We start from the raw sequence: 23,770 nt of genomic DNA, 5'->3' as shown, positions 1-23,770 counted from the left end.
AGGGTGTCCGTCCGTCTGTCTGTCCAGCCACCACAAGCCTGGAGATGGTACTGTACTTCTAACGAAGGCACTGGTAGACACCAAAAGCTTCCAAGTCTGACTTGTCATGTGTTGCTGCCTCACCTCGCCACCTCATTTCCATCTCCATCAATGTCTGATGTTCGCCTCTCTGGTTGTGGCGTAATTCCCCACTATCAGGTTTCAAGGTCAACGTCAAAAGGGTTGAAGGCAATGTGAGCCAGGGTGGGCAGCTCCAGCCCTCTCTGTCTCCATCTCCGCAGGCAGAAACCCTCCAATCTGCCATTTGGGTCTCCACACAACCAGCTGCAGGTCCAGCACATCCCATGGGTGCTGGTTGTCCTGCAGGCAGTGGCATCACCCAGCTCAGCATCCCCCAGCCCAGCTTTACCCAGCCCAGCTTTACCCAGGCCAGCATCTCTGCTCCCGAGCCTGCTCAGGCACAAGAAGAAAGGGCTACGTCACCCAGAGGCTTCCTGCGCTCTGGACCTGGGTACGCTTCCAATTTACCTTCACAACAGGAAAAACAGGCCCATCAAATACCATTTTTCCTTTGCTGATCTGTAGAATTCCCTCTGGCTGCACCCAGGCAGAGGTGAGGGGGGACAGGATCACAACACCCCGCCGTCAACACTGTAAAATCCTGCAAAACCCCAGGCAGAAAGGGCAGCGGGGCAAGGACAGAGGCAGCACACTCACGTTTAATACAGGGTACAGCTGTCAGCTCCATGGAAATCTATGAAATCACCCCATTTAGAATAAATTCTGATTAAATACCACATATGGTCCTTATTGTCCATCCCTTGTTACCTATCACAAGAGGCATCTGCATGTAAGCAGGATCTTAATCTGCAAATATTTGTCTGCAACAGCACTCTGCTCTCTCACCCCCACCTGAACTTGCAATTATTCTTATTGATTGACTTTAAGAGAGCACCACGCACATGCCTCAAGCCGAGCAAACAAGGGAGCAACACCGGGCTCCGCTGTAATCATCACCGGGGCGAGCAATTGCCCTGTCACACATGGCAGGTTATGGCTTCAGACTGGAGGCAGCAAGGCCAGATGAACGCTTAAAATGTCGTTACAGTGTGAAAAGCGAGGATGTAGAAATGACACCTCCTTTCTCAACAAATCTGCTCCCGGAGCATCTCCCAGCTCTGCGGAGATTTCATCTTGTTAAGGCTAAAGAGGCAGTACAGCCCACAGGGGGTGGACAAGGGCTCGTATTTTCTTCATTTGCCAAAATAAGCTCCTGTGAGGACATCTTTGACCTGGGAGAAGATAGATTTGAGGTCCCAAGAAGGATTTCAGTGCTGAAGCCTTAGCCCAGGCTCACCAGCACATCACCCGCAACCCTGGCCCAAAGCACGTGCTAGAAGACGAGGTGCTTTTATCAGACCAACACGGAGAAATTAGGGAAACCTGATGCTGAGCAGAACCTTCTCCAGTTTTCCCAAGTGAAGTTTGCAGCTCGGTTCAATATGTTACTGCCTAATGAAGGTTTCCCCCATATTCTGCAGGGTATAATCATTCTCCTCCTAATGAGCATGTGTTAATGGCATACTAATGCTGACAACAACTAAGTACAGAGAACAAGAGATTAATATATTCCAATATTTGTCTTATTTTTTTTTTTTTTCCCCTGAACAAAGGAATCCATCGTGCGGCTGAGTGAGCCCCAGCCCGGCAGAAGCCCATGGCTCCCACCGCAATGCTGCCAGCTCTGGTCCACGAGCTCACCACAGGATGCTGAGCCCATATGGGACCACGGCTTTGGTCTCTCACTAACCCAGCCCCTGCAACAAATCCGCATCTGGGGTAGGATCTCAGCCCACGCACGGTATTTCACCCCAGAGAGGGGACACATTCGCGGGGAGGATGAACAAGAAAGCAGAGGAACTACTCGCAAAAGCCTGGAAAAACATTTCACCGGGCATACAGGTTTGGATGCTGTTTCTAAGCCAACAGCCGTGTGGATTTGATTACTAAATGTCACCGAAGCTGGGTCCCTGCCAGAGCATCCAGATGTGAATCTGAATATGAAAAGTCCGTGAGGGAGCAGGTGACAGGAGTCGCAGGCCCGGGCACTGAGCCCCATCCCGGTGCTGGCGTCCCAGCCCATCTGGGTTCGCGTGACCGAGTTTACATAAGCTCTCAGGCATGGAAAAGAACACACATAAAATGGGTGGTTTTCCTGCGTTTTGTTTTTGTTTCTACAGTCTTTGCTTGTAAAAACAGCTCCCCGAAACTCCAACAGCTCCCCAAAAGCAGTATCAATCTGTGCCACGGGCATGCTGCCCACTGCCAGGCACTGCGGGGAGGTGCGGAAGCCTAATTCTCTAATTGTCCGACTCCCATGTGCTCCCACCAGCACATACATTTAGATTTCCAGATCTATAATCAATGCTAGAATCAATAACAGCGAATTTAGCTACATTATAAAAACAGTAAAATCAGCCAATACTGAGAAATGACTATTGAGTCCTGTGTTTTCTGTACTCACTTAGTCTAATAATGGTGAATGATATTTTCCAAGTACATTATTCAGCAATAAAACCACCGAATTATTTGATCTCCTTCTAACCTTTATGATTCTAAGCACTCTTTTTGACCCAGATTGAATGAAGCAACATCTGCAGAGCCTTTCACAAAATTGTACTCGGCATGCACTATTGTAAGTCCACTGCCAAAGATAAATGTTATTATTTTAAAGCCATCATCCTCCTAATAGATGAGCAAACGCACTGCATTAGCGTAGCCTGCAGAGCTCAAGCACGGGTGAGAAAATGCCAGAGGGTTTTTGCTTAATGGAATTTTACATACCTGACTTAGGATGGGTTAATGCAATCCACCAACACGGGAATTTTAAAACCTGCCCTGTGGCATACACCTGCCGTTACAAACAACAGGATAATCCAACAAGCTCCAGATCCCCGTGAGAACCAGGAAGGATTCACATCCAGATCTCCAGTGGCCAACAGGGTGTCAAGACGAGGACCCCATCTACACGGCTCCCATGCACAGAAACCTACACTACTTATCCCAAACCTACCTGATTTACTGGGTGTCAGGAGGAGGAGTGGCAGGGGGTACCTGCAGGGTGCTGAGGTTTCTATCAGAGGATGCACGAAGTGCGATACCTGCCATGCACATCTGTCCGCTGCAGCATCCGCAGCCACTGCACACACTTTCGCCAACCTAACGAGAGCTCTCAGTAATTCCGTGTTAAACAGGGAGTCACGTTGAGGCTAAGTACTAATCACTTGTCCAGCTGACAGAAGCCATTACTTCAATCCAAATTTAGTCTAGAAACTAGAGGGAGACACTGAAGCAATGAAGCTGCAGTCTCTTCTCTGGCAAAACCTCCAAGGGGTGCCAGGGGTGAGCTCTGCCCCTGCAAAGACAGTGAAGTCGGGAGCCACCTACAGCCCCTATGTCCCTTTGCTGAGCCCTGGGCAATAATCTCCTGGGGACAGCAGTGACCAGGACCATGGGGCACCCCAGTAGACAACCCTGCAAGGGTAGCACTGCCTGCAGAGCACCCCGTCCATCGCCAATTCAGAGCACGCTCTAATTTACATTATAATTACACTTATAAGTACACAGATTACAACTATTTATGCTACAAATAAGACCATCCTGTATTTTAATTAACAGAGAATGATTGGAACTCAACTATAGCCTCTACGGGGAGCAATACCTAACCACTTATTGAAGCGAGGCCATGCCCAGCCCCGCAGGCAGCCTGGCAGGGATGGGGGAGCAGGCAGGGGGTCCCCAAATCTGAGCCCTCACGTGGGAGCAGAAGCCACCATCAGAGGGGTGAGAGGTCCCCAGGAGAGACGGAGGGTTCATCGCTGGAGAACCCACAACCTGTGCTGGGGAAAAGCCCCTGCAGATGGAGGTGGGCAAGGGACAAAGGGCAGGCAGGGGTCTGCCCTTGCCGTAATGGGAATTTAGGAAAGATCCAAGCAGGGCACCCATGGTGAAGGTAGGAGCTCAGGGACCTGGGAGGAGCCCGCAGGAGGGACTTCCGGAGGTGGCAGCTGGAAAATACGGCTCTTCCGAGCAGATGTGCATAAGGTTGTTCAAAGGCGACCTGCACTTGGCCTTAACGATGCCTTTGCATCCAGTGTGTGCTTTATGCAAAGTAAAAGACAGGGAGAAACCACAGAGTTCAAATCGCTCAATACAACAGGAGCTAATTTGGAAACTACTACAAGAAAGGCCATAAATAGTGTGTGAGACAACCCTTTTGATGTAATGAAAAAAAAAAAAAAAAGAAGTCCTAAAAATCCTTCCTAATTTAAGGAAAAATTCTTGTCTGCTACGTAAATATAGTTGCAGGAGCTGTTTGCTGTTTCTATAGACTTGCCAAGTAAGACGGGCATCAGAAATATGCATCAGAAATTCAAATTTACTAAAGGGAAAACAAGACAAGCCTCTCTACTTTCAGTAAAAGTGAGCCACAAAACCCAAACTAATCGCATAAAAACAAATTATATACATCTAGGTATATAGTTATATGCCATATTGTATACTTATTTGTATAATTGGGTACAACATGTAACATTCTATATACACTTTTTATACGTGTATAAAAATATTGTGTATATTATATCACATATAGTATATAACATGTAATATACAGTATGTAATACATAACTATATAATCATTGTGTCATTATATATAGGTCTTGCCATCAAAGGAGAGGGGTTTTACTGTAAATACAGCTTGGCTACTGCCACCACATCCAACAACAGCCCTAATTCCTCCACGGACCCTTGCAGCAAAGCCCCTTGGTCCCACCCTGCCAGGACCTCACTAGGGGCTGGAAAACCCTTGGAAAACCCAAAGAGGTGCTGGGATGGGGTCACAACCCTGTATCACCCATCCAAAAGCCAAACAGTGTTGAACTACAGGCTCACCTAAGACCCAGCCCAGGGAGCGTGGCCATCGGTGAGAGACATGGTTAAACGTGAACAGGAGGTGACACATTTATCTCTGTTGCAAGGTATTCAAAATAATTTTTCCAAACGGAGAGCTTGGAGCGGTTACATCAGGAGATGTGTAATGTGGTCTGGCTGACCTTGGAATGAAATAAAAAGCTGCTGATTTCCATCGTGTCGGCCTCTGACACCCAGAGAGGTCAGGGAATGTGCAGCGATACACAAAATGCTTTGGGAGGAGTTAAGCTGAGGGATTTGCTGGATGGGACTTGTGATTTCGGGACAGATTTTGCAGTGAGTAGGGAGAACATCTGGGGAGGTTTGGGGTTCCAGTCACTACCTAAAGCTGGAAGCATCGCTCCTCTTCGGCTGCCTCACAGAGAATAAAAGCTGTGGGTAGCTCCCGGACAGGGATGCAGGGGCAGGGAAATGCAGGGCACTGATGGGAGCCCTGACCTGTGCGTACCCATTGCTGCGCATCGCAGGCACAAAAAGTGCTGAGTTACAGTGACCTCCCAAGGAGAAAACAAGACTGGCAACTCTCGCTGCGAAATCAGCCTTCCGACTAGTCGAACATCATCGCTGATAATGCTTTAATTATTATCTGTGCTGAAAATAAGCCTTATTTCAACAGCCTGGCAAGCCTCAGCACCACAAACTTTCTCTGGGTTGGAAATTATCTCCTTTTCTCCTTTTTTTCCCCTGCTCTATACACAGTATTACTCAGAAGCAAGCCAAATCCCTTCCAATTATGTATCCTGACGTTTCCCTAGCGTTACACTAAAGCAAGGCCCTTCACTTCTAAATGGCATGGTTTATAACGAATTGTCTGTTATACCAGACAGAAACTGATTTCCTCAAACCCAGCATATTAAAGTGAGTACATTCATTCTGGTTGTAACACACAAAATGTGATTATAACAGACACTTTGGGGGCTTTTTAAGGCTAGTGGAGAAGAGGAGGATAAGCTGGAGGGGAAGAAAGAATTGACAAGTAGAGAAATGACAGAGAAAGAGGAACAGCCATGCTGATTTCATTTCTTACAAAACAAAAATCTTTGTGTGTTGTAGAAATGTGCTTTAGTTAACACCGCCAGATAGCCAGAGCAGAAACTGCCGGAGTTGCCTGAAACGAAAATTGCTCTATTGTGCTTAGAAAACCATTTCCTACAGCAAGGAGAAGGCTTTCCAGGTAGTAAAAAGCATATCTGAAACCACCGGGGCCCTATCCTGCAACTGTTGCTCGCTCAAATAATCGTCACTGCCACAAGGAGCCCAAACGAAATCAGTGTGAGTGAGGATTACGCAGGAGTGTATCAAGGTTGGGGGATTAGACCAGGATTATCACTAAAACCAGTAATTCCCCATCTTACTGATGGTGGCCACCAGCTCAGGATGCAGTAGAACATCACAGCCACGATCCCCCCCAGGGCCGGACCCAGGTCTGGGAGCCGTCGGGCTCTCCTGAATTGCCACATTAATTCCAGTTTTGGACATCCAGTCTCTCAAACAAGGCTTGCCCGCTCCCATTTCACATCTCCTCACCCCCTCCACGCTGGGTCCTGCTGGGGACCGGCCGCCACCACCGTCCTGGGTGAGACCACGGGGCAGAAGAAGCCGCCGTGCCCCGGGAGATGCTCCCCATCCTGGGGCAGTACGTGATGCTTCAGCACCGTTTCCAAAAGCACTGCACATTTTGGATGTAAAACCACCTCTGAAAACACGGATGCAGCCATCACATGCAAATTGCTGTCTTTTAAAACCACAAAGCAAAAATTCAGGCATGTGTTACCCAAGGGTGGCTGCTCTACATGCAAGTCGTGTCCCAGGGATCCTAAAAGGCTCAGCATTCAGATCGGTTTCCACACCACCCCAATGCAATGTGCATTTTTATCAAGGAAGCTGCCTAATGGTTCCTATTAATTTTGATTTTTAATCTCCTGGTAGAACTTCCAGTAATACACATGCAAAAACTGACAGCAAGCCCTTTCGGTTTCAAAGCTGACTTCTCCTCCAGCTCAGCAGGAAGAAACAAAAAGCCCTGGGCAGAAGCAAAGCCTCTGACCGGCAATGCCCTCGCAGCTCCAACATGTCCCACTCTCCCTCCTGCAAAACAAGTTGAAACGCTAACGGGGGCCAAGCCTCCCGCTGTCAGCCACGCTCACCAGAGCCACTCACAAACGCTTTTTGCCATCACTGCCTACAGACATGAGGATGCTAAAAGGCCACAGGCAGGGATCCTGCAGAGGTACCCCAGCACCCAAGGGACCACTGAGCCCCAGCAGGCCAGGAACCCCCCAGGATGTCCCCTGCCACCTCCTGATGCTCTCTTGGCAGCCGTGCCCTGGCACAGGCAGAGCCGGCAGCCGAGCCCGGCCCCCGCTGGAAGCGAAAAGCTTTCCAAGGGTTGTCTCAAACTTTTTTTGGCATCCTCACAGTGGGGTTGCAGCCCCTGCAGATGCCACTGTTTAATCCTTTCTGGATCAGCAGGGAAAGGTGGGGAGCACCAACGAACCCAATTACTGACGAACCCAATTACTGCCAGCACGGCACTGCTGACCTGCCGCCGAGGAAACGGCTCCTGAAGCTCCACAAACAACCCGTCCTCAGGGACTTTTATTTCAGCGTTCCTGACTGTTAAAGTAAATGAGCCTCACATTAAAGACCAGCTACACATCAAGCCAATGCAAACCCACCGCTGCTAGGACAGCGCGTGTCTGCAGAGGCAATCGCTTACTCCCAGCCACAACCATCATATGCTAAGTGACACCGCCAGCGACATGTTTACCTCCAGATTTTATCTTTTATCAAGCGATGCTTTGCCTTCCCATCAGGAAAAGTCACTCCTAGGTGGAGCAGCAGCGATATGTTCCCAATGCTGACACCTCGTAAAGGCTCCCAGGGGAAACACCAGCCTTGTCACTGGAGGCAATTCAAACCAGCCCAGACAAAGTCCCGCTGGATGCACTGCAGGGAACGGTTTGGCTCTGGAAACTCCAGACTTGGGCAGGAATGTAATTTATTAAATCCTCATCACCTGGAGCTGTATCAATAGCACACTTTATAAGCTTATCATCACACCAACAGCACTTGTGAAGGCAGCGACAGCTGCGGTGGGTACAAGGCTGTGATGTTCCTCTGTGGAGTTTCTGTGTCACCCAGGGCTGTCACTCCGGTCACTGCTGAGTCTCCTAACCCTCAAGATTTTTAGGAGCCAGCTGAGCCCACACCACCAGTGGGATAACTTCCCTTGCAACAGCTGGAAGCATTACACAGATGCTGTCTGCCAAAAAAAAAGTTCCCACCCTAAACCAAACTTCCAAGACACTTCCCTTTGGGATTTCTCCTCCCTGTGCCCTGGCCCTGCCCTTTTGTCCTAAAGCATCCTCAGGGAGCAAGCAGACCCCTGCCAGGACATGCTGCTATCTCCCTGAGCACCCACCCAAGAGATGCTGGTCCCTGAGCAGGACTGGAGAGCCTTCAGCTGCCCTCCTGCATGCTCACGGGGCTGCTGGAGGACACGTTTTAAGCTGACAGTCCATGGCACTCGTTCCAAGAGACATATTTCTTCAGGCGAGGCACCAGCTTTTCGTAGTGCATCCCACCTGCATGAGTGATCGGGAAACAGGGCGAGCAGGAGGTACAGGGAGAAGCAACAAGTGTCCCAGTTCCCTCACAGTAGGATGCACAAGGCGGTGGGGTCTTTGGGGAGCCCATTCCATTGGACCCCAGGCTATCTGCTGTGTCAGGGAGGAAAGCGGGCAGCGCTGCCTTCTGCCTGCGGCTGCCTGTTAACTTCAATCAGCTGAGATATGATGCTCCCCACAGTCCTTCTCTCCCCTCCGGCACCACAGACCTCCCGCTGCCAGCACGCACTTCTGGCTAACGCCGATGTGCGATGGATTTTATGACTGAACTTTGCCTGTGTCAGTGAATCACAGGCTGACAGGGTGCTCCACTGCTCAGTGCCCTCAGCAAGGCACCAGCCAGAGATGCACTCAAGACCCTTGTCCAAAGGACAAAACTCCAGGAAGGCTGAGAATTCTTCAAGGACCACTGTCCCCTGCATCTCAACAGCTTTGGTCATGCACAGCCTTGGGATGCACCCCCTAGGCAACTGGGCAGCCTGCGAGCCCCAGCTGGTACTCAGCAAAGAGCTCAGGCAAACCTGAGCATCAATGGGGATCCCTCAGTATGGGATGGCTGGTGTTTCCCACTCTCAGCCTGCTCAGCCACAGCACAAGGAGCAGGTGGCTTATGCACAGCTCTTCTGCTTTATTTGATCAGAAACAGGCTTAACCCAAACTGTTCAGATGCAAAGTCCTAGCCTCTCCCCATCATGGCATTTGGGAGCAGCAGAGCCCACTCAGCTCTATGGCTGGATACACCGAGTAGAATATATGAGTTTTATATTCATGTCATTCCCATTCAGTTATTGCCAAGAAACTCTATTACAGCTTTTATACCAACACCAGAAGTTAAATTTAGCTTCAATTCTCTGGACCAGCACTGCGTCTCCCCTGCTGGAAAAGGCAATGCTGTACGGCGAGGAACCAGCACAACCCAGGGCAGGAGAGGCTTGGAACGCAGGTTGGGGAGAAGAAAGCAGCCAAGTGCCCGCAACCTGCCACGGAGATCCCAACAATCCCTTTCCAACCATTCGGTCACTCAAAGCTGCACCCCTGCTTTGAGTGACCAGTATTTGGGCTGGGAGCACCCCAAAACTGGGCTAACACCAGTACATGATCTCTTGGGAGCTGGTTCTAGAGCCTTAGCAGAGGTTAAACACCAGGGTTCAGTGGAGTGTTTTGCCAATACAAATGGGGCAGGATCGGGCCCGCCGGCACCAGCCCTCTCCAGCAGCCCTGCAGTCTCCCACAGAGCCAGGCTCTGCTCTTCACAGCGCAAGTATCAATCTGAAGCAGCTCCACTGTCTTCAGCAGCATCATTTTGCATTTACACCAGCACACTGAACACAAAACAGAGCAAGCCATAAATATTTCAGCTGCTTTTTCAGCTTTGTTATTCTCTTCAAAGCAGGAAACATGACAAACCTTTGATTGTTTTGCTTAATACCAAACAATAATTCAAAGAGAGACAAACAAGCAACATTAAATGATGCCTGTGATGTACAGGAAAGCCAATGAATTAGAAGAACCTGATGAGGATGGCGTGGATCGGAGCGGCCCCTTTCTCTGCTTTTGGCAGGTTCCGCGCATCCCTCCCACACAGGCGGGTGTCCCAGCCCTGCATGGCAAGGGGACAGCACCGGGACAGGCAGTCACACCAGGGCACCCTGTGCTGCCTGTGTCCCCCGCACAACCTGCTGCCTCCAGAGCAACAGCCACCAACAACACTTTCAACAACCTTTTAGCAAAACTCTGTGAAGGCAACAAGTGTCTCTTCCCTCGAGCATCACCATGCTCAAAATCCACTTGCAAAACAGTCACATCTAGCCTCCCAGCAGCGCGGAGAGAGCCTGGCCTGGCCCGGTAGCGGTAGCATCCCTGCCTGGGCACTTCTGGGGGTCTCTGCAGTGTCTGGGGGTGAAACATCCACCCATGACCACATCGGGGCTGCCCCAGGACCCACAAGCCTGTCCTCCATCACTCCCTCGCCCCAGGGTGTCGCACACACAGAAACCACCGCTGCGTGTTCACTCAGCGTCCCGTGTCGGCACCAATCACGCCAACAGACCCACACACCGTGGTCCAAAGCCGACCCATTAGGAATGCCCCAGGGGCGCGGGCTGCCCGCCCGCACTCACCTCCGGCAGCGGCATCCCGTTGATGATGAGGTCGGGTTGCTGGGGGCTCTGCCCTGTGAAGGTGTGATGGTAGATGTGGTTGGAGCCGGCATTCCTGTTGTTCTGGCTCTCCACGTTGAGGAAGGTGCTTTCAGAGCGGCGGCAGCCCAGCGGCAGGGTCTGCTGGTGGTAGTCGAAGTAGTTGAGGGATGAAGTCAGAGAGGAGCAGCTCACAACGTTCATTTTATCCGTCTCTTCCACGTCCCGCGGTACCAGGCGGATATCGTTCTTGCTGATTTTCTTTTTCTTGCTTGATTTCTTTTGATGCCCGTAGGAGTATTCTGCGATTCTGGGGGATAGAAGGAAAATGAATAGCTGAGAGCATTTCGAACCCTGCCCCGCTAAATACACATGCAGAAATCCAGAGGGCTTGGCCCCCATCTCCATGTGGGCTTCTTAGTCATGCACATTACGTCATGATTTGGGTCTGGTGGCACAACACGGTCTTTAGCCTATTTTCATATGTATTAAGTTTTCAAGCCAAATATGAAAAATAATGGGAAGGGAGAATGTCTCTGTTATTTTCTAGTGTTTATAATTGCTGATATTAGTTACTAGGAGTAAAGTCTAGCCTGCAGAAGAGAAAAACGAAGATGTTAAAATACATTAACTGAAAAGGGTACCTGCATTCATTTCCATGCATAATAAGGATTTTAAATGTGGTTTAATTTGGTCCCCTAATGAAAATTCAGAATGAAGAGCAGATTTTTTTTCCCAGTTCATTTTCCACAGCAGTAAATAAAGCAGACCCAGAAGCAGTCCGAGCTGGCAAGCTCTGTTCTCTCACATTCCAAAGGCTGTTTGTTTATTAATGCTTTATCCAAGTTGCTGGTGTTTTGACTATCTCCTGATAATACCTGATAACACAAAATCTTTTCTCCAACCGCATCCTATTCCTCCCTCACCCCTTGACATGCACATCCCTTCACATCCCTTTCTGCTGGGAAATGCATTCGCCTTCTAGAAACTGGAGAACAACAACTGTGTTTCATAAAGAGAAATGATCCTTTTTGACCTTTTTTTTTTCTTTTTTATTCTTTTTTTTACTGCAAGCTTGTTTTTCTCTGGTTTTCTTTTCCTCTTTGCTTACCACCTGTCAAAAGAATCAACTGATGAAGTGCCTTGTTTGTCTTCTGCAAAAACACCGGAGGAAAAAAGTTATGGTAAAACACCACCCAAGCAAATAATAACAAATATGACTGCACCTTGCATTCACTGGGTGTGCTCTGCTCAGAGTGACTGTGACTCCTCTTTCCATGGGGAGCAACACAGCCCCAGCCAATGCCCCACAGACAAATCTGTGCGTGCTCAGTGCTGGGCAGCTCCCAGGAAAGCACATCAAATTCTGCCCACAGTCAGAAACACACAACTGAAAGTCAGGACTTTGCTGCTCTTCTTGTTATGATAACAGCATTAAAAAAAAAAAAAAAGAGAAAGAAAGAAAGAAAGAAAGAAAATCCAATAGCTGCAACAGAAATAATGGGATGAATAAATAATACAGTTTATCTAGAAAGGCAAATATTGGACAAATATTCTTGTTCCAGAAAGCTAATTGCCTGAGCATGAAAATGCCACCAAGCCGAACAGCTCTCATATAACCTTATGTGCCTCATAAATTAACACATTTTATGAAGACTCTCCAGCAGCTGCTGTGAAGAACCTCTAAAATAAGGCACTGGCAAAGGCTAAGGGCACGTACCCAGCGCGGGGAGAGGGTGCCCCATGGCCACGGCTGAGCCTACCTGGTGCTCCTCCACCTCCGCAGCTGATTTCTCCTGCTCAGAGGCACCCTGATAACAGCCCAAGCATCCCCCTGAGCATGCAAATAAATCAGGGGAAGGCAGGGATTTCTGTTGTGCCAACAATCTATATGCTGCTGACTCGTCTAACAATGCTTGATGAAGCTTTAATTGTTTTGTTTACCTAAATGTTTAAGTTTGGCAACGCAAGAGCCCAATTATTTCCTGTGGGCATTCATTTTGCTGTCCTTTCTCTATTGACCAATTATTTAATTAAACTGCACTTCATTAATCCCTAAGCCATCACAGTAAACCCAGGACTTATACATATGTGAGAAGCTGTTAGGGGCCCGACCACAATGTGATTTTTATCCATTCATGTCTTATTCTCATTTAATGGGCCGAGCTGGCAAAAAATCTGGTATATTAGCTTTCACTTGAAGCTAGACATCCCATAATACAACACAGACCGACCTTTATTTGCAGATTTTTTCCCCCCATCGAGCAAAAAGGCTTATAAATGGAGTTTATGCTGTGAAAACGCGCTGTAAAAACCAAACCGTCCGGCATTATTTCTGCGTAAATAAAACTTTAAAGACCGCACATCCCCCTGCGCCACAGAATCGCCGGGGGCCAGCGTGCGTTTCCAAGGTAGAGCAAAATTAATTTCCATCCTTCCCCTCTGAAACGACTCGGTGCTGAAGGAATGGAGAAGTCATGGCTATTTCACTAGTAACAGGATTAAACCATTTATGAGGCATTGCAGCTGCTCTTTTATGGCATCTGATTGATATTCATGTGTGGTTAGCATTTGTCTCCTAACTTGTGTAACACAGAGAATAGTAAAAGAGAGACAATAATCGCCGGGCTGTTACATATTCAGGGGACTGGATTTCCCCTACCAGCCTTTCAGCGGCTCCGGGCGCGGGGCTGACCTCCCCTCCGGCATTTCGGACCCGGGAACACGCATCCAAGCCAGGGCAAAAAATAACGCAGCGCTGCAAAAATCCTCCCTCGCTCCATCACTCCCAGCCCAAGCGGTTGCTGGAGTAGCGCATCAGGGGGAAACCGGGTGATTTTCAACCACTGTTTTATCCGCTTGGCCCCATCACCAGCCATGGCGAGGAGCCGCATCGGGTGCACAATGGCTCTTTTGAACGGCGAGCGAGGGCTTACGGATGCCACCGCGGCCGTTCGCCCCGTCTGCTGCGGTGGGCTGGGGGGGCTTTTCCCCCCTCACAAGGCCGGGGAGCCGTGCTGGGAATGGGGGGGCTACCCAGGGGAACCAGCCACGCCGCTGTAAAACTGTTCTCCCCCCCTTCCTGCAACGGAGCACATAAAATTGGGGATGCTGCTGCAACAGATTGTCAAGCTACACAATTAAGTCAATTCGCTACTCGGCACAGATTTCTATGCTTCTCCCAGAGAACAATTTTTTTAAAGCTTTGCAGGAAATTTTCTCAGAGGGATGCAAACCTCACTTCTGTTCCAAAAGCAAATTTAACGCCACCCCACCACCCTCCCCCCGACAAGTATACAGCAGCAAATTCAAAAGTTACTGTGATTGCAAAAATCAAAGCAGACCCAGCAGGTGCACAGAAACAAAGATGTCTTTACCTGCAGTTGTAGGTCCTGATTTCCTTGTTATCCCTTTTGCACTTGACTGCCACGAAGATCATGGTGACAAAAAGAATGGCTGCGATAGACCCCAGGGCAATAATGAAAATCAGGGAGAGGTTAACAGATCCTATGGACTCCTGGGCATCCAGGGCTGGAGACAGGTATATCAAAATCAAGGCAGAAGCTGAGAGAGATGTTTTTCCATGGTCATGAGCCACCACAATCAGCTCATAGGCTGTCTTTGCGTTCTCCCCAAAGGCTCTGGTGGTCCTTATCTCTCCATTGACCTGGTCTATCTCAAAAAATCCTCTGTCTCCTTCCACCATTTCATAGGAAAGTCTGCCATTTTCACCCTCATCATAGTCATCTGCCTTGACCACCGTCACCAAGTAGCCGACCCCCGCGTTCCTGGGGATGTACACCTCTGCGGTCCCGTTGACCAGTGGTGGGGCTGTGATCACAGGGGTGTTGTCATTGACATCCAGGACGATCACCCTGACAGTGGCATTGCTCTGCAGTGAGGGATTACCCCCATCTTTTGCTAAGACCTTAAACTCAAAGGCCTTCGTCTGTTCATGATTGAAGGACCTCAAAGCATAGATATCTCCAGAGTTGGGGTTGATGGAGACGTAGGTGAAGACAGGCATGTCCCTGACTTGAGAGGGCACAATCTGATAGGAGACGCTGCCATTGAGGCCCAGGTCAGGGTCCCTGGCTGAGACTGAGAGGAGATAGGCCCCTGGGGTGTTGTTCTCCTGCACGATGACCTGGTAATAAGGCTTAGAGAAGTGAGGATGGTTGTCATTCTCATCAGTGATCTTGACAGTGAAAGACTTAGTGGCCTGCAGGGAGGGGACACCATTGTCCCTGGCCTGGATGGTGAGGTTGTACTGGTCCCTCTGCTCCCGGTCCAGCCTCCCATCCACCAGGATGGTGGAGAAGCTCTCGTATTCCTGGAGCCGGAAAGGCACGTTGCCCAGGAGCTTGCACTGCACCCGCCCATTGGCCCCAGAGTCACGGTCTGAGACCCTCACCAGGGCGATGACGTAGCCTGGCGGGGCGTTCTCGCTCACCTCCACCAGCTCACTGTTGACAGAGAGCAGGTTAATGAGGGGTGGGTTGTCATTGGCATCCTGGACACTGATGGTCACTTTGCAATGGGCAGGGATGGAGTTAGGCCCCAAGTCCTTGGCCTGCACGTCCAGCTCGTAGACGTGACCCTCCTCATAGTCAATGGCACCGCTCACTGTGATGAGGCCACTCTGGGGGTCGATCTGGAAGAGCTCCCGGGCCCGCTCAGAGACGTAGCTGTGGAAGGAGTAGAGGACCTGGCCATTGGTGCCCTCGTCCGGGTCGGAGGCATTGAGGCGGATCACCGGCGTTCCCGGTGGAGCATTTTCAGGCACGCTGACAGTGTAGGTCGGCTCCTCGAAGAGCGGGTTGTTGTCATTGGAGTCGATGACGCGGATGCTGAGCTCCACCGTGCCAAAGTTGGGCGGGTCACCACCATCCAGCGCCGTGATCACATAGCTGTAGTGAGACTGGGTCTCACGGTCCAGGCTCTTCTCCACCACCAGCTCAGCAAAGCGGGATCCATCACCTCGAGTCTTGGTCTCCAGTCCGAAGAGGTCGTTGGGAGTGATCTCATAGCTCTGTACACCAAAGCTGCCCGAGTCCGGGTCATAGGCACTCTCCAGAGGCACCCGGGTACCAGGGCTGGCCGTCTCTGAGATTTCCAGCTCGATCTGGTCAGTGGGGAAGCTGGGTGCATTGTCGTTGAGGTCCTTGATCTCCAACTTGATCACGCAGATCTCCATGGAGCTGGACATCACCTCCAGCGAGATGACACACTTGGGGCTCTGCCGGCACAGCAGGTCCCGGTCGATCTTCTGTTTGGTCACCAGCAGCCCAGACCCGGGGCTGATGTCCACCAGGTGGGGGGCCGAGTTGGAGACCACCCGGAAGGCGGTGGGCTGCCGGGGGTCCAGCACAAAACCAGCGTCCCGGGCGTCCTTGGCGACGTTGGCGATCACCGTGCCGGCCCGCTGCTCCTCCTCCACCGAGTACTTGAGGTTGACGAGGGCCCCGGCGCCGGCCCACAGCAAGGCGGCCCCCAGCAGCGCCGGGAGAGCCCCCATCGCCGCCACTGCCCCCACCGGCCACCAGCCGCGCCCCGACGGCCGCCGGCCGCCCGCCTCAGCGGCCCGCCGCCCTCATGCGGGCAGCGCCCGCCAGGCTGCCCCGGCGACGGCGGGCGGGTGCGGGCACCGGAGCCGCGGTCCCCCGCGCCCACGCCGCCCGCTCAGGTGCTCCGAGCCGGCGGCGGTGCCGCGCATGGGCCGGGCATGGTGTGCGGAGCCAGGAGCTGGAGCGGGGTGCTGAGCCAAGAGGTGCCGTGCGGAACCGAGCCGTGCCGAGCCGAGCCGAGCCCGCTCCGCTCCCGCCGGCGCTCGCTGCGGCGGCCGCACGCCACTGCCCGCAGTCCGGAGCGCCGGCGGGCGGCGCGGCGGCGGACGGTGCGGGGGCGGACGATCGTGAGTGGCGGCCAATAGGCGCTCGGGGGCGGGGCCGGCGCGCAGCGCCGCTGCCAATGGGGTCGCACTGAGACGCGCTCCCGGTCGGCGGGGCGGGGCCGGGGCGGGGCCCGCGGAGCGGCGCGGCCGGGAGCCCGAGCGGGGCGCGGAGCCGCGCGGGGCGGCCGCTGCGTGCCGGTAGCCCGTTGCCTCGCAGCGCCGAGCCCGGCTCGGTGTCCGGGAGCTGTGGGCCCACCGGCGCTTTGGGCCGCCACGGCAGCCGCTGTGTGGCCGCGGTCACCGGCGGTTCCTTCTTCAGCGCCACGGGCGCGCAGAGAGCGGCGGCGGGTCTCTGCGGATACCGGTGTGGGTGCCGGCGGGGCCGAGTACGGGGCTCAGGCCCGCTCAGTCCGTTTCCTTCTGGGGCAGGAGTCAGCTTGCCCCGTTCCGGCTTCACCCCACCCCGCCGGGCAGGGTCCTGCGAGATCCGGCGTGGGACCCGGGATCGCAGACTCGCCCGGGCGGTTCCAGCCGCAGCAGCGCTGACTGCTCACTACTAGTTATTGGGGAAAGCACCGTAATACCGTATTCTCTTAAAAATGAAACAAAACTTCCATTGTCTGTGTGCCAGTGCCTTACCTCGGCTCCCCAGCGCACGGCACCCCCGTTTCCGTGGTCTAATTACAGGAGGCACTGGGAAATTGTCTCCATGCCTGGGGCATGTGGGCGGTGCTGCCCTCGGCGGGTTCCGGCATGCGGTGCTCAACTTGGAGCCTTTCAGCTACAAACTCCCAGATTAAAAAAGGGGCCGGGTGCCGGCGCGTCCCTGCGGCAAACCGCCCCCAGGAGCCCGCCGATCGATAGCGGCGAGCCGGCGCCGCGGCGAGGAACGCAGCGGGACGAGCTACCCGGCCGGAGATAGCGCGGCAGAGGCCCCCAGCTGACGCCTCGGCGCTGCAGCCGTCCCGCGGGCACAGCCCGAGCACCCCCGCGGCGGCGGCTCCGGCCCCCCGCCCGGCCCCGGCCGCGCCGTCTGGCCCCGCGGCTTCCCAGGCACAACGGCGCCATCTAGTGGCCGCCGCGGGCGGCGCGGAGCGGCGGGGAACGGTCCGAACCGCGCACGGCGGAGCCGGGAACCCGCCCGGCCCTGGGAGGGTCCCCTGCCTGGGCGGCTCCGGGGCGGCAGGGCACGGCCACGGGCTGCCAGCCGGGACACCACCCCATCTAGAGACACCACCCCCGGGACCACATCCATCCCCCGACAACGTCCCCCTGGACGCAACTCGTCCAGAGACAACACCTGCCGGGACACAATCCCCTGTGGCATCTGTCCAGGGACACCACCCCCTTCAGGGACGTCATGCCGCAGGACACCCGAGGGAATCCCTCCCTTCCCCCCGGGAGACCTGGGTGGGACGCGGGATCCCTCCCCTCCTGATCGTCCTGTCCCCGAGGAGCGGGAGCACAAGGCAGCGGAGAGAAGAGCCTTTGCTAGGCATTTCTTCCCCTCCCCGGGAAACAGTAGCGTGGGTCACCGCGATCCGCGGGGGAGTAGGGGTGGGACGCGGGGAGGCGACAGGTGGGGACGGTGCGAGCGGGCAAACCTTCTGCTCCTACCTTCGCGAAGTCTTCCTTGGAAAAATTAATTCTGATGACTTGAACTGTGCCATGTGGATTGAAAACCTGGCTAAAGGATCATAAACAAAGGGTAATTAGAAACAGGGGGAGGTGTTTATGGGGTACTGCAGGGATCTAGGTTAGGTCTGCTCTCATTTAATACCCTCATTAATGACCTGGAAAGAGGGAGTAAACTACACATTAATGAATTTGGCAGATGATGCTATATTGGGAGGTGCTGTGAGTTCCAGCAAGCATAGAAAATTAACACAAAAAGGGCCTAGTGAGATTAGAAACATGGGCAGGAAGCAGTAAAAGGAGCTGTGCCTTGGACAAATGTGAGTAAGTGCAGCTGGGAGGCAAATGTAAGTACCAACCAACAGCAGAAGGGGCAACCATGGCTGAAACAAGCCAGCAGCATCAGAGCAGCACCTCAGCAAAGGGCCTGGGGCGAGGAAGACAGCGAGGGGGACCCAGGAGACTGCTGAGCATAAGGGCAGCGGGGAGACATGAGCCCCTGGTGTCCAGTGATGGCGTGGAGGTGTCAGGGGGCTCAGGTGTGGCCAAAGCATAGGGCTCACTCAGCACAGATATGTTGGCAGCGTTTCAGAGGGAAGCCACACAAGTGATCAAAGGCACGGAGAGACTGATTTCTGAAGGAAGATTAAAAGGCTTAAATATATATATTGCTTGGCTAAGAGCTGTCCATGGGGAGACAAACTAAGAGCCTTACAGATCTGGTTGGTGTAAATAGAGAGGGAGGGAAGGAATTATTTAATAGAGTACAAGGGGCATCACCAGAAGGGATGACAGGAAATGAAGAAATGGAGCATTTAGGTTGAATGTCACAGGGGAAAAAAATTCCCTCTGCTGACAGCAAAAATTATGAGGCTGTGACGTGGTTCCCTGGAGGGAGAAAGTTCTGTGGCTTGAGATATTTAAAACCAGACAGGATCGGTCTGAATATAAAGGCGCCTGCGATGAGCCACTGGCAGCAGATGCGTGGAGGAGCGAAAGCTGGGCAGGAACACACCTCGTTCTCTAGTTCTTTTTCCACTGAAATATTTCATTATGTATCACATACATAAAAGTTCTGCATTTTTTGTTTATTGCATATATGCATTTCTGCAGCTGTAAAGGAAATCAGTGGCATGATTAATGCTGTGCCAGGGCTGAAAAGGCCCTGAAATTGGAGAAACTTCACCTCTGTATAGTCACAGAGGGGGATTAGAAGGGGGTTAAGTGACTGGCAGGAGGTTGCTGAGCAGATCCACAGTGTGACATACCCTGAACTACAAGGTCTCCTGCACATTCAGCTTCTGCAGAGCATCTTGTATCTCAATGGCTCTCTGCAGTACACTCTCCAGGTGACCAAGGAGAAGCCAGGCCACTGCTGGCCAGCTGCAAGGCACCCATAACCATGGTCAGCGATACATTCCTTCACCCTGATCTAATGCTCAGTTTGCCAGAGGCTGTGACAGAATCCCTTCAGAAGAAAACAGGCATCGATTGCAGCCCCACCCCTCCCCATCTCCTGCCTCACTGGAGGTCTGCGAGTGCTGTCAACAAAATGGATTAATAGTCCTATTATCAGTTCAGATGGATGGCCAGGGTGAGGAGAAAACATCGCGTCCCAGGGAACACAAGTAGGCACATTAATAAAGATGCCACACGTTGGCTCCGAAATCTAAAAGCTTCGCTCCACTCCTTGCAACACAATTAGTTTATCCAAAGCCCAACACTCCCATCATGATGCACCTGCCAATGTTCCCAGCGCTAGTGCATGGTGGCCTGACAAGGAGGGAAGGGGTAGGTGGCACAGTGGTCCTTATGCCCTCCTTGGCCAAATCCCATGCAAGAGCTCTCTGTGCATGGCCTGTCACTCACCAGCTCATTGATGGGTACAGGGAGCATGCAACAAAGATATTGGTTCTGGTTCTGCCCACGCTGTAAAATAAGGAAAGCTTTTAATTAAAAGCAAGTGGTGCAGCCTGCAGCCCTTTGTTTGAGCGCTAATACGAATTACTTTCCTTTCCAACCCAGCATTTATAGCTGTCTCTCTTGTACCTGTCAAAAAGTAAATCTCAGGATCTAAAACATGTATATTTAAAACTATGGTATCAGCAGGCTGTCAAGCCTGGGGTTTTTTATTAAACATTCCTTGTGCAGGGCATGAAAGCAAAGGATGAGCACCGGGTGAGACCAGCAAAGCAGTGGGGCAGGTACCTGCCTCCCAGCACGCAACTGGACTGCACAGGCAGAGGCTTCATGGGCAAACTGGCCTCCACTGTCACCCACAGACTGGGCAGCAGGGTGGACTCAGCCCTGCCTCTCCCAGGGCACACTGCTGCGGAGGCTGGTGGGCTTTGGGGGCTCAGCGCACACCCTGCATCCCTGTCTCCCCCTATAGCAAAGGCTGGTACCCAACCCAGATCCTGGTACCCAAGCCACCACTCGCATCCTCTGCTACAACAGAGTACAAAGCTCACTCGGACCCAGCTCCCCCAGCACCCCACTTCTCCAGGTGCAGCACAGAACTGGATAAAACATGAACAAAATAGTTTCAGATTTTGAAATCTGTTTTAAACATCAAAGAGGAACTTATCTTTTTAATTTTTCAGAACCTTTCTTTTAATTTCACATTTCTGAAGTGTTGTTTTTCCCCTTTCCAGCACCTTTTCCTTTTAGCTACTAGGTGAAGTAAAATAAATGATGTAGGTTTATTTTTTCCTTTCTTTGCTTATCCAGTTCTGCAAAACTTGAAAGCTTTTCAAAGCATCTGGGTGTTGGCAGTTACAGTTTAGGTTTGTACTTTTTTTTTCCCCTAGCAATGTTTCTAATATCACACCAAAGTAGAAAAAAATACTTGTAGCATAGAAAAAGGAAATGAAGAAATAGGAAAACTCAGAGCAAAATCCCTATCAGACATCTGCTGTGTGAAGAGAAAGGGAATACCTAAGAAGGATAAAAATAAAATATTTTGTATTTGGAAGGGTGTTTGGAAAATAAGACAAAATATTCATCTTAGAATTAAACACACTTTTTTTCCCCCCATCATGTGGGAATTGAGCATGTGTCCACTCTCAAGAGGGTTTGGAGCAAGAAGAGCCTGGCCAGCTCTGCCCATCAGCCCTCTAAGAGCCAACCTTTATCGAGCATCCACAGGGCTTGCAGACATCTGTCCATGTAACTCTGTTAGCAGTTTGCACAGAATGCAGATAAGGGACCACTGCTGTAGAATATTGAGTCTTTGGACTATAAAAAAACTGTCTTTCTAAGCTGAAATCTAACTTTATTTGTACTCCTGCAATTCCATCCAAGTCAGCATGGTTTCCTGGCTGTTAGCAAGGGCAGCGTCTGGCACACTCCTTCCACAGGAGAGGTTAAAGTGCCAAACAGAGGACAGCATCGCTCTGAGGAATTCGATAAACTCCTATCACTCAATAGTTTAATTCACTTTTCCTGATGCAGCATCTTTTATCAAAGATTACATAATGCTGAATAATCATGAAGCACATAATGCAGAGCCAGACAGGCAGTTATAATCAGATTTAAAGCCTATATTAAAAAAAGTGGCAGGTGCAGGGCTAAGGCTCCGCTCCCACACTGGTGCCAGTCCAAAGGAAACCCGCTGGAGCCGCTCTTGACTTATACAACGTGCCCGGCAGCAAAATGTGGGGAGCAGGGTGAAATAAAGGGATGGTGTTTTGTGGAGGTACCTAAGGAACGAAGCAGGTGAAGGCAGCACAGGGAACAGCATCACTGCGTGCGGTGCCTGGCTCTCGGCAGCGTGCACCAGGCAACACAAAGGCGAAAGGCAGTCAACAACACCAACCCCGCTCTTTTCAATGTGATCTACTCAGATGCAAAGCAAAAAATGCTGCATGATTCAGGGGGCCATTACAGGTGATGTGGCCTTTCCCCCCACCTTGCTGGCCCACATCCTGGCTGCTGCCAGCATTCATCACCCAGCAGCTACCCAACAGCCTGTGCCAAACGAGCACACATTCTTAGGCCGCTTTTCAGGAGGCACATTATGAAAAGCCACCCCTGTAACCATCTTTGCTGGCTGTGTCAGCTGAGGGGCTGGGACTGAGAAGGTTGGGGACATGCCCCCAACCAGGCAGGTGACCCGCAGCAAGAATCAGGACCAGTGAGTCAGTCCCACCACCAGCACATCCCCACTGCACTGAGATCAGCATCGAGCACCAAACAGCATCCTCACAGCACACCGACAGCCGACCCGCTGTCTCCTGCAGGATCAGACCAAAAAAACTATGCAGCTTGATTGATTTGATCCTGTGTTTTACAGGAAAAGCTGACCTGAGGGTCTGAAAAGGGCTCATCACCCTCTGAGACATTCCCCTGGCCCCCAGGTGCAGCAGCACGCCTGCAGCTGGCAGCCTGCAGGGAGACACAAGCTTCAGCCCTGCTGGCTAAATATTTCCCATGCAATCAATTCCAGCGTATAAAACCATCAAATGGGATAACCTTGTGATCAAATGGCCAACAGAGAAAAGTGCTTAATATTATCCACTCCAGATAATGAGCTGTATTTGTAGCACAGGCCCCAAACACACATCACCATGCACTAAATGCCGTGCAATTGCCTGCACAACAAGTTAAGCAAAGATTAAAAGCGAGGAGGAGAGAAGGGGAAGGGTAGAAAATGAAGCACAAGGAAATTGCAATCTGTGCCATCAGCGTGTGCAGGAGCAGAGCTGGGGGAGTGCTGCAATGCAGCTCAGCACACAGTTGCCTGGTGGACCTTCAGGATGGCGTGTTGGACACCTGTCTGGATTTACAAACAATGCATGCTGCTACCCACACAGGTGAAGAACAGACGGCCTTGGGGTTTACAAGACAGCAATGCCATGGATGAATTAAGAGGCAACCAAACTCCTCTGTGTGGGAGATCTGCCTGCTGGTGAAAGTTATCCTAGGTGATGGGAGAATAGCTGCTCTTTCTACCCTGCTTACAAATAAGATGTCTTAATTCAGTGTCCAGGTCTTTGCATGGACAAACAGATTGTGAAGGTTGGGGGAATAGAGACACCTGGGGAAGGACAGTGATTTAGAGAAACATAACAGCACAGTATCTCTGGTCTGAATGGCTACACAGGTAATACACAGGGTGGGCAAACTCTGCACAGCCTCTCCAGCAACATCAAAACAACCACAAATACAACTAAACCACTTACTCTACAAATTTTCTTCTTTTCTCCCCTCTTCATTCCAGACACACTGCTTAGTTTACTGTGACTCCATGAGATGGGAAAGAGACTGTGATGCTTCCTTCTTCCAGCAGAAATTACATACCTGGCACTGGCAGAGAGGTGACAGTTCCCAAACACTTGCCTTTACACAGCCACAAGCCTGCTGCCCAGAACACAACAGGCAGGAGAGCACATTTCTGGGATATATACAGCCTCCTGCCCCAAAGCTGAACACCAGCTGGGAGATTTCAGCAGCATTCCTCAGCTGGCATGATTTGCCCCAGCTCT

At 51.7% G+C, this 23,770-nt stretch overlaps 1 protein-coding gene across 1 annotated transcript in view; it reads right to left on the bottom strand.

Annotated features, from left to right (window-relative positions):
* The window catches only part of PCDH19 (protocadherin 19), a 60,616-nt gene extending 44,297 nt beyond the window's left edge, over positions 1 to 16,319 (bottom strand). The window contains exons 1-2 of the mRNA XM_065846259.2: positions 14,134 to 16,319; positions 10,739 to 11,066 (exon numbers count right to left, since the gene is read on the bottom strand). Coding sequence (XP_065702331.1) covers positions 10,739 to 11,066; positions 14,134 to 16,274 — 2,469 coding nt within the window. The 5' untranslated portion in view covers positions 16,275 to 16,319. The remainder of the gene's footprint in view (positions 1 to 10,738; positions 11,067 to 14,133) is intronic.
* Between the last annotated feature and the right edge of the window lie 7,451 nt (positions 16,320 to 23,770).

The sequence above is a fragment of the Patagioenas fasciata genome, chromosome 11 (assembly GCF_037038585.1).
Source record: "Patagioenas fasciata isolate bPatFas1 chromosome 11, bPatFas1.hap1, whole genome shotgun sequence".
NCBI classification, from domain to species: domain Eukaryota; kingdom Metazoa; phylum Chordata; class Aves; order Columbiformes; family Columbidae; genus Patagioenas; species Patagioenas fasciata.
The sequence above is the reverse complement of the archived record's forward strand: the minus strand, read 5'-3'. Positions and strand labels throughout refer to the sequence as shown.